This window comes from Stegodyphus dumicola, chromosome X1 (assembly GCF_044657685.1).
Source record: "Stegodyphus dumicola isolate Sdum_Otavi_A_Nest chromosome X1, ASM4465768v1".
Lineage (NCBI taxonomy): Eukaryota > Metazoa > Arthropoda > Arachnida > Araneae > Eresidae > Stegodyphus > Stegodyphus dumicola.
Genome location: NC_140780.1, coordinates 164,351,123 through 164,361,828, shown reverse-complemented (window position 1 = coordinate 164,361,828; position 10,706 = coordinate 164,351,123). Strand labels below are relative to the sequence as shown.

The 10,706-nt window shown below is 33.6% G+C and overlaps 1 protein-coding gene across 5 annotated transcripts in view; it reads right to left on the bottom strand.

The window, feature by feature from the left end:
* The window catches only part of LOC118190048 (guanine nucleotide exchange factor C9orf72 homolog), a 67,154-nt gene that overhangs the window by 15,293 nt on the left and 41,155 nt on the right, over positions 1-10,706 (bottom strand). For all 5 annotated transcript variants that reach the window (XR_015038735.1, XM_085808390.1, XM_085808389.1 and 2 more), the window contains exons 5-7: positions 9,677-9,807; positions 9,503-9,560; positions 3,180-3,289 (exon numbers count right to left, since the gene is read on the bottom strand). Coding sequence is in view for 4 of the 5 variants with exons in the window: in XM_085808390.1 (XP_085664516.1) it covers positions 3,180-3,289; positions 9,503-9,560; positions 9,677-9,807 (299 nt within the window). In the remaining variant the exon portion in view is untranslated. The remainder of the gene's footprint in view (positions 1-3,179; positions 3,290-9,502; positions 9,561-9,676; positions 9,808-10,706) is intronic.

Sequence of the window (10,706 nt, the reverse complement as noted above, 5' to 3'; positions counted from 1 at the left end):
AGTTAAACTTGCGACACCAGTAAGTAATAACCATATCACACAGTTCTCTTCTTCAGAAAGGTCAAAAATACTTTCTCGCCTCCTAACCCAAAACACGTGGTCACCCCCCCCGAAAGAAAAGCAGGGGAAATTGCAGCTGACCGCAAAGTTACCGCTTTGTGAGAACGGAAGTAAAAAAAAAAAGTCCCACTCTTTAGCTGCATAGCCTTTAGCTCTTCAGCTAAACTTAAAAGAGCTTTGCCGTAAGCGAACGAAAAAGTTTACTATATATTAAACGTTAACTCTTAAATAAGAACATTACAAATACCTTATTCACTAAGAATCCCTCTTCACAGTAAAATAATACATAACAATTTCATAACACAACGCTGGTTACTGGAGTACATGCTGCAATCACTTCACCTTTCTTAATAACTCTCGCCTTCCCAGTTACACTGGCAATTCTCACCGGGATAACGATTCTCGAGAAGTCGACGAATGCTGAGGCTACTAGTACTCCTTTCGGGCTATTACAGTTGTTGGAATATTCTATGATGCCGTAGAGAAAATTTCTGTTTTTGGCTATGGATCCAGGAAGTAAAATTTTTGTTCTTGTCGGTATTGTGATATTTATTGTCTTGTGCTATGATTTTATGGAGAGATTTAACTCCTTAATCATTAATTCCAAATAACTCTATGTCCTCAGAGGCAAAATGCAATTCGTTATTTTTAAAGTCCAAGGAAAAATTGTATTTTCTTCCGAGTATGCAAGGATCAGTAATATCTGCCGCATATGCTATGTGATGGAAAGCGGCACTTCCAAACGTGATGTTAACGTCCGTCGAACTTCTCACCGGGCACAGTCTGGAGGGTGACGCAGGGCGGCGTCCTGATAAGTTTGCTTCCCAATTGTGTTGAGCTAAATTTTTCGGATGATGATAGCGTTGACTCCTGTATCTATCGCCATATGGTCATAATGCAAGGAACTCCATTAATATGTCCTATTATAAAAAGTCCATTACTGCCGCCTCTCACTGCAGAAATCTGATACGCTTTACACTGGGGCTTTTCATTATTTGGAAACCTCCGCCCCGAGAGATGGTCACTAATTAGTTTCCTGCTGCTTCCTAGGAGCGATCTTAACATCCGTAACCTGGAGTATTCTGCAGTTCCGCCATATGTGTCCTTCAGCTCCACAGTTCCAACACTTTAAAGTCGGTTTCTTGTCACTAATATTCCGTTTCAAGGCACTGAGTTGTCGGATTAAATGATCTAGACGGGCAGCCATTTAGTCCCCTGGCTTTTGAACTTGAGCAGCTTTGACTAGTGGCGGTCTTTATGAGTTGCTTGCTGTGCAGCCTCGAATTTCATGGCGTACACTAGAGCGCTTTTCAAATCTTTAACATCCGCCATTCATAGAGCTTTCTGTATTTCAGGATCCCGGATGCGTTCGATCAAGTATTGCAGGGACAGGATTTCCCTTGTTTCTGTCGGGCAATCCAAAAGGCGAGATGAGACAGCCTTTGAACATCTGTGGCGAGTTTCTGGAGTGTTTCCGTGGGCTTTTGTTGGCGGGATTTTAATTAAAGCCTACTGCAGTCTTTCAAACATTTCTCTCCAAACCGCAGCTCCAATGCGCCGCTTCGAAATCTAGCCTTTCGTTTTCGGGAAGAGCCTGAAGGATATCTGCTGCGTCTGCTCTCAAAAAAGCGGCGAGATGACAGGCCTTAGCTTGGGAATCCCATCCATTCGCATCCGCCACTACAGAAAATTGTGTCTTATACACTTTCCAGGAAGTCTTTCCATCATACGTGGATAACTTCAGGGAGGGACGACGAGCTGGCATGGAAATAATTTAAATCCATCAGAATTGCTTCCTCCTGTCACTATGCACTTCTTTAAAGTGTGAACTTCTTTAGCGACGGCAGCAGAAACCCTATCATCAGATTATTGTTCCACGCCAGAAACTCTCTCTTCTATTTGTTCTTTCACAGAAGAAACTATGTAATCGATTTGTTGTTCTACGGCAGAAACTCTCTCTCTTCTATTTGTTCCTTGACAGAAGAAACTTTCTCTTCAATTTGTCCAAATTTATTTTCAACCGCGTCTATTCTGCCTTCCATAGCCTCAAATTTATTTTCTATTATGCAGGTAATTTCTCTTTTCATCTCTTGTTGCCCAGCTTTTATCTTTGCCTGATAAGCTTTCATCTTACTTTAACAGAACTTTCATCTCTTCTTTAAATGCAGCAAAGGCTGCCATAAATTGCCTTAATTGTTCTTCCATCGCTCTTGTAATTGGCATTCAAAACCCCAATCCTGACACCAGAAATTGTTACGCGCGTATGGGTTCGTTTAAATTGAATGCAGAAATCCGATGAAAAGAGAATAAAATTTATTATTATCACAACAAATAAAACAAAATGCTTAAAGTTCCTCAGATAGTCGTACAATATCCCAAAATCTCACAGTAGTTATCTTTTAAACTACTAAAAACGTTCAACAGAACTTAATTTAAAACAAAGAAACGTAGAGAAAGCTAATCCGATTTCACCGCGAATTCGCTATAGTAAACAACAGCAGTTTTCTAAACAAACTCATACAATAACTCCTGAATTGAGAGGTTTTCCTCCTTTTATAAGCTTTTTAAATCACGCACTAGCATATTCTGGTATTTTCTCGATTTTTCCCGAAAAGCAAAAGCGTACAACTAGGAGATATCTATTTATTAAATGTGCGTGCTCCTCTATTTTTAATTTTTCTAGAATAGCTTTCTCTTCATGATGAACACAGTAAGAATGGTCGATTCTAAAAGCGACTACTTCACAATGTTTTGACATTGCCAAGTTACCGAAGATGCAATTGCAAAACGTTTGTGTCTCTACTCCATGACACAGACATAAAAAACTGACTACATCTATTAACTGAAACTTTCTGGATAAGTCTGTGGCACTACTGCCACATCACAAGCTACTTGAGTTCATAATAATTTTGCATGCTAATATTTCTTATATCTGGAATGTAGAATCCAGCTAAAGGAAATATCAGCATACCAATAATTTTATATAACAAGGTGGTTATTTGAGTGACTGACTTCACATTATCATTAACAACGAAAACAGACTTCATTATTATACAACTCCATTTAGAATATGGTCACAGTCTCTATGTAATATTTTAGCAACTAGCATATATAATTACCTGAAATGATAAACAATTTTCACCAAGGAAGTAGCCTTCATCATTAAACTTCTAGTAAAACCCTGTATTAGGCTTGTACAATCTCCTTGATATTTTTCAAATGACAGTATCTGCGCACAAACACACAAAAAGAGGGAAAAAATTACATTAACTATACATTGTAGACTATTTAAAATAATTTAAATATACATCAGTTTAGTTATAAATGTAATATATATATAACTGAAAATTTTAATAGGACAGAAAATATCCACAGTTAAGGCCCGTCCACACGACTACGCTGGAAACGTAGCTGACGAACGCCCTTTTACGTTACCAGCGAAAAAGCGTCCAAACGAGTACGCTTGCGAAGAGTGCATTTAACCAATCACATTATTTTGTGCAAAAATCACGTGGCGCTTTAATATAGCATCAACGGAGCTGTATCTTGTTACTTCGCTGTGCTTATATACGTTTGCGGCAAGTTTCCCGAATCAAATGATTTTTTGATAGCTGAAACTTTACTTCATTAAGCAGAGGCAAAACCGCGAAAAAATGACTAGAATGGTTCCGAAAGATTTATTTAGAGCCACCTGTTTCAAGAGATTTTTTTTTTTTCTTTACTGCCTCGTTTGCGAAATGAATATCTAGAATTATTAAATTCCTACTATTAGCTCACACTCTCCGTATATTTTGTTCAAATTTTCAGTCGTTAATAAAATACTTTTTTTTCATCCACTGAAGTTCAATTACAATTTTTTAAACTTGTAGTAGATGACACTTGATATTAATACAACTTTTTCACGTATTAAAATTTTTAATTTAAAAAAATTCTGTTTGTATTTTTAATTTTTTTTGTATTTTTTTAATTTTTGTTTGTGGACCTAAGTAGGAATTGACTTTTTTTTATATTACTTGTTTTTTAATTACTTCACGATTAATATCGACCAGTTTGACAGACTTGCAGATTCTATATTGTATGAAAATTAGGATTTATAAAATTGGTTTGGAATACAGTATATAAAAGAGAATTAAATTACTTAATTCTCTTTATATACACCATCCAACATATAATAAAACCAGCTTCATATTTTTTAAACTCCCCCTCCCTTAGTCTTTTGTTTTTCTTTTTATTTATTCTTGAATTTAGAATGAGGTTCAAACTTTGGATAGTTTATGAGAAATTATGTGCATGATAAAATATGCAATAAAGTAAAAATAAAGAGATAATTTATAGATGATATATGATAAAGAGATGCAGATATATTATTACATAAGGGTTTCTATTTGCAATGCACATTTTTAAACTAAAAACAATAATAATAATGAATAAAATAAGAAATGAAAACAATAATAATAATAATAGTAAAATAAGAATATAATGATTCATGATTAAATATAAGAAACACGTTTCAAAATGAGAAAAGCTAACTGAATTATATATTGCCCACGGGTGAGGTTCGAACTCGCCACCTTTCCATTTGCAAAGGAGCGCGTTGAACACTCAGCTATCTGTGATAGCAGTGCTTGTGAAAAATAGTGTAACAAGTAGAAGTCACTGCAAAGGTAATTTAATTAAACTTCAATAAATGATTCCTGTATGACACAAGTTGTAACTTTCCTCCAAAACTTCGTAATTGTATTTTATTAAATACTCTTTCACAGTCAACTACTTTATTTTACAAGTTGTTATATTGCTGAAGTTAGGTTTGGTGTATTTAATATTGGGATATTTATAGAGCATTTTATTTCACATGATATACCAATATTTATAATAATTAAGGAGAATTTTGTAAGGCAGAAACTTTGATTTCGTAGAAACTGTAATTTATTTAGGTTCCTATTACTTAAAGTGTTATAAACAGGTGAAGCATATGATTATACTGATCGGATCATTGCTTTATAAATATACAGTTTTCCCCTTTAATAAGAATTTGAAATTTATACCAATATATATGGTTTGAGAAATCTGAAGATGGCGTGAACAATGCTGATTATTTTATAGCTGTATACAGTTATGATATTTCTAAGCAAAAACTCATCTCTGTGTGGTTCTGACGTCATATTGAAAGGAGTAAGCAAAAAGGTTTTCTGATTATGACACGTGATAAGAACTCGGTTGGCTACTGGCTGTTCGTTCACCTTACGGACATAAAAGCTGAACAGGAGCGAACTCAGTTTTACGTCTTCTGCGGCACGCGAATTTACGCCGACGTCAAAACAGTTGCGTCAACTACATCACGAGCGTACCCGTGTGGACGGGCCTTTGAGTGTAATGTAGCATAATCAATGAGGTAAAAATATCAGATTAGCTTGCAAAGCATTTCTTTAAAACTAGCAAATTCCAGCCAATGCACTGACACATTGCACATTAATGTTAAGGGCAGAAAACGTTTAATTAACTTCTTTATGAGGAAATTTACTGCAAGATAATTGATAAAAAAATACTGATATCTGATTCAAAGCAGCATGTTCTGTTCATTTTCACCATCAGAAACAAACACTCCACTGACAGTGAAAAAGCATTCATCTGTTATTACATACTCCACAGAGAAAATATTCCAATATAGTTATATATTTACGTTTCAGAAACAATAAAATTTAAACTCTAGCCATAAGCTAAACTGAAACTCTTCATTAAAATACGTAACCTGGAAGCGAGGGGGGGATCTGAAAGGTTTCAGATTTTAAATTACATCCAAAGGGTTTTTTTTAAACGTTTTCTGTGTTATCTTTATTTATTAAATATCATGTTCTTTGCACTTAAACCATAAAATTCAGTTCAAAAGCAATGTTCGCAAAATAATTTTAAAATTAGCATATCTTTAGAATTTATGATACACAGTTCCGCGAGCTGGAGATAAAAAGTTCCCACCCCTCCCGCAGAGTGTTGCCATTGCTTGCTTTTAAATCGTTGAGTTTGTTAATCAAAAATTCGTTAAAGTTTTACAAAATATGAAATCGATAATAAAAAAAATTCCAAATTTCAAAACTGGGCTTTCAGATGTCAATATTCGCAGTAGGATTACATCATTCACAATTGGACGGCTGTAGGTAGCGTTGTTTTATCACAATGCAAGAAACATACATACATTTATGCAGATTCTTCATTATTTAATTTCTTCAAATATAATACAGGGCGATAGTATTTGGTAGCAACGATTTGAAAAGTGATACGCTGTTTATAGGGTTCCGACGCAAAAATCGCAAAATGAAAACAATAGTCCTTCAGGGACAAAGCCCCTGTGGACTAAAAAAAAAAATTACGTACGAAATTAAATTCGCTAACTAAATCAATGTTTCAATATATTCTAAGATTGTAATAGACCATTTATATGGATTTTATTTTAGTAAAAAACATAGTAATGTTATCAACAAATGATGAAAGTAACGCAGGCAAAAGATGATCAGATGTTTTCAATTCAAATGAGAGACAGTAACAGTTAAAGGAAAGGGAGAGATGAGAATATTTAACAATTAAAAACAGTACATACAATAGAAACAATTAAAAACAACATATACAATTATGTAGGGTACATAAAACAGGACCCAAAAATTACATTTTTTTTTTTTTTTTTGTAATAACACAAAATAATGAAAAAACACTACTTGACAAAAATCAACAAATTACATTCACCTTCCCAACAGATATCATTATCTGCATTTCAACAGCAACAACATGATTAAACTGACCATATTGACACAATATGCATATATTTAAGTCAGATAAATATATGCAGTAAAATAAGTACTTATTTATTAAATGCAAATTGAGTTTTAAAGATATCTTAATTTTACATTTTATTTTTAGGGTTGCTTTGAGAAATGGAAGATTTGAGGGATTAAAATTTAAATGAAAGCAGAATGAATACAGGATAATTAGTTCAGATGTGGGGCAATCCCTGCCTGGTGGGAAATGCCAGGTCACTGTACACTACCATATATTTCCATATATAAGGTAAGCATTTTTGGAACAATTTCTAAACTAAGTTACCGAGGTTGACTTATATACGGATCTACTAATCTGAGCAAAAAACATAGCTACTTTTCTGTTATGCACGTGCAAGTGATAAATCACCAGGTATAGCACTATGTTTATTCTATTAGTTTATATTTCTTAAATTTATGAAAATAACTAATATTAATTGTCTAAGCAGAATGACTGGCTTTATCCGGTCATAATTTTTTTGTCACTTTATATATATATTAGCTTTTAATTCAGGACATTTAGCTTTCTTAAATAATGAAAATGTCGTCTTAATGAATGTAAGTTTATGAAAACAGATACTAAAGTAAGTAATTACTGAAATTTAGTTAATGAATACTGTTTAAATGCAGGTTTTCATGACATAAAAAAACCCGTGGGTTAAATAAAACCAGAGGCTTAAATAAAATGAGTTGCTGATTTTATGAAAATGAGCTGCTTTATTTTTGAAACTGTTCATATTCCTGATTTCCTGTATCACTGCCAAAGCAAAAAAAAAAAAAAAAAAAAAAAAAAAAAAAAAAAACTTGTAGAGTTGCGCGCCTCCAACCTGCACGCAACCAAGAGGTGACTGTTGAAACTGGAATTTAAACAGAGTCTTGCTAAGGGTTTAAGTCCCTTTTTATTCACCTTAAGAAATTACAATTGCGTGCTCTTGACGCTCACAAACTACGCCGACCCGGCGGTAAAATAAAATAAGAACCTGAAAAGAAATAATAATAAGACTCTAACGACGAGGCTCTCTAAACGTAACTAACCTCACCGCGTTTAACAATACCGCTGCTAATTCAGCAAACTTTGAATATCACGTTGAACGATTAACAATTCTCCTAGGCAAGCACACAGGCCGAAACGCGGGGTTCTTCAATTTCTGGCTAACTACCTCCGCGCTCGTGAAGTAAGAACAGCACACCTTGAACTAGTTTCCATTCTATTTAACTCAGAATACTTCCGCTGATAATTTGAATCCTTGTGCGTTCTACTAAAATTTACATACTCTGGCATTGGCAGTTCCAGGGGAAAGTAAGGCTTGACAGGAGAGATAGTTTAAACTTAAAATAAATGTTAGTTAAAATAAATATAAACCCTACAACCTGATGTTGGTTTAATTTGCACCTGCTAACGGAAAAATGCAAAAACTTAACAAGAAATAATAACAGAATATCATAAATGAATTAGCAAATAAAAATTAGAATCGAAAAAGAAAATCACTTTAATCAGCAACTTGATTCAGATAGCTAATAATACAATAAAACCGTTCATTCACGATTTTTGAATGCATGAGGCGAATTTTTCCTCCAAGGTATGAAATATAAGCTGACGACCACGTACTTCTTTTCATGACTTAGTTATTTCTACTAAATGACTTTTTTTCTATAATCTCGAACTTGTTTTTCATTTACAGAGAAATGTGAGCAGCCATACTGTTAAAATTTTCAGCAAATCCAAACACCTTTAGCTTGAAATTTGCCATATACGAATTTCTCTCCTTACTCCTCTTTCAGACAAAAAATAAAATGGCACAGAAAATAAGACTAACAAAGATACCACAGATAGTATACAACACAAAACTAATGAATGAGGAAATTGTACTTGCTTCAGATAGGGTTACCAGAGTTAAAACTCTCAACACTGGTGTCTGATGTTTTACTTCGCATTAATTTGTTTGGATATATAAATATTTTTGCCTTCATGGCGACATGTCTGAACGTACATGTGTTTCTTTATACTGGCTCATATACAGGTTTTGAATTATGGGTAAATGTTTGAAGAAAAAACATACTTTTGGCAACAGAAAAAACATGAATTGGTTTATATTCGAAAATATATGGTAATTTTTAACAAATAACATGAAGCAAAACTAAAGAATACATTGAGTCATTTGACATCAGTATCCATACAGATAGTTAACGCTATAAAAGAAATTAACACATTCAAGCATTTCCTTTGTCAGCTTATATCATTCTCACATTTTATTACCCCAATCCCTCAAAAAAAAAAAAAAAAAAAAAAAAAAAAATTCTTACAAAAAAAACTGTTCCTATAAAGTGTCATCTGAAAAGTTTACCTAAAAACATTGTGCATAATAAAGAAAATACAAGAATTTTTTTCACAGGTTCGTACGCACCAAGATATGTACAACTTAAAAAAAAAAAAAAAAAAAAAAAAAAAAAAAAGAATAGAGGTTTCTTATCACTTTAAACAAATATAAGAAACAAGAAAAACACAGAAAATATTTCAGACCATACTTTAAAAATATAAATCCACAAAATTTTAAAGCATAATTAAAGATTTGATTTTCTACACCTACAAAAATAAACGAGAAATTAAGTGATAAATAAGTTGAAGTAAATCATACATCATTTATGAGATCAGGCACTAAACATCCAGTTTCAGTCACAACAGAAGGGGGATTCCTAAAATTTTACATAAATATTTTAGACATTTGCTACTACATCAAATACAAATATACAACATCAAATATAAATATACAAAGACTGTTAGTCCAATACATGAAACATCTAAAAATTACTTTTCTTTTTCAGCATTTTCCGACACTGTTATCGTCTGCCATACTTTGAATAAATCTGCATCAATAACAGTTAATGGTGAGGATTCCTCATATGCTTTATCTAATAGGCACTGGACTCCTTTTTCTACATCCTGGAAGAGATAATTAACATTTGCATTTATTGAAAATAAGAATGATGTATCTTGAATACCTGTAGTATAAGTAAAACGTTGCTGCGAATGTGGCAATGTGTGATGGAATATTAGGAGGCTCGTTTGTCGGTCTGCGAGGAGTCCGTGTCAGGTAACTGCCGGAACGTTTAACCGACACCAGTTAGCCTGCAAGACATTTAGCCGTAGACGACAGGACACAAGCGTCTAGACCCCAGGAACCTCTTATTAGAGCCCGGTTTCGGAAGGAGAAGTTAAAAAACGGATTTTTTTCTTCCAAGAACTTACCTTCCAAAAACCTCTTTGATAACCGTGAATAACCTCGCTTTTTTTAAATTAAGTACGCACAAATAATTTAAGAGATTCTGTAAAATGCTTCGCTGATAGTCATCACAGACATAAGATTTTTTATTGAGATTTATTACATGATTATGGCCTAATCTACATTAAATATTATGTAATCATATTTAATGTAGATTAGGCCATAATCATGTCTACACTAAATATTATGTAATCATCTATTAATCTCACAAATTAATCAGTTTGTCTCCAGCATCCTGGATTACCAAAGAAAACACATGAATCCAATACTTAGACAGTAGATAAATCTCTCAGAAGAAGCAAGGAGGGCATGTAATGCTCACCAGAGGTATTATCATGGCTTTTTAATGAAAAGTTTAAAAACTGAAGTGCAATAACTTATATGATGGATTGTGTAAAGCAGTTCGTATTGTATCCAAATAAAAGCATGTTATAATCCATTACGTGTTAGGTCTTCATTTGAAGGTAGTAAATGCTTCAATGATCCAATTCAGTGAACACCGAAATCTTGTTTTTCTGGTCCTCCATTAGAAGTTTAGGGACCCAATGGAAGCACAGTT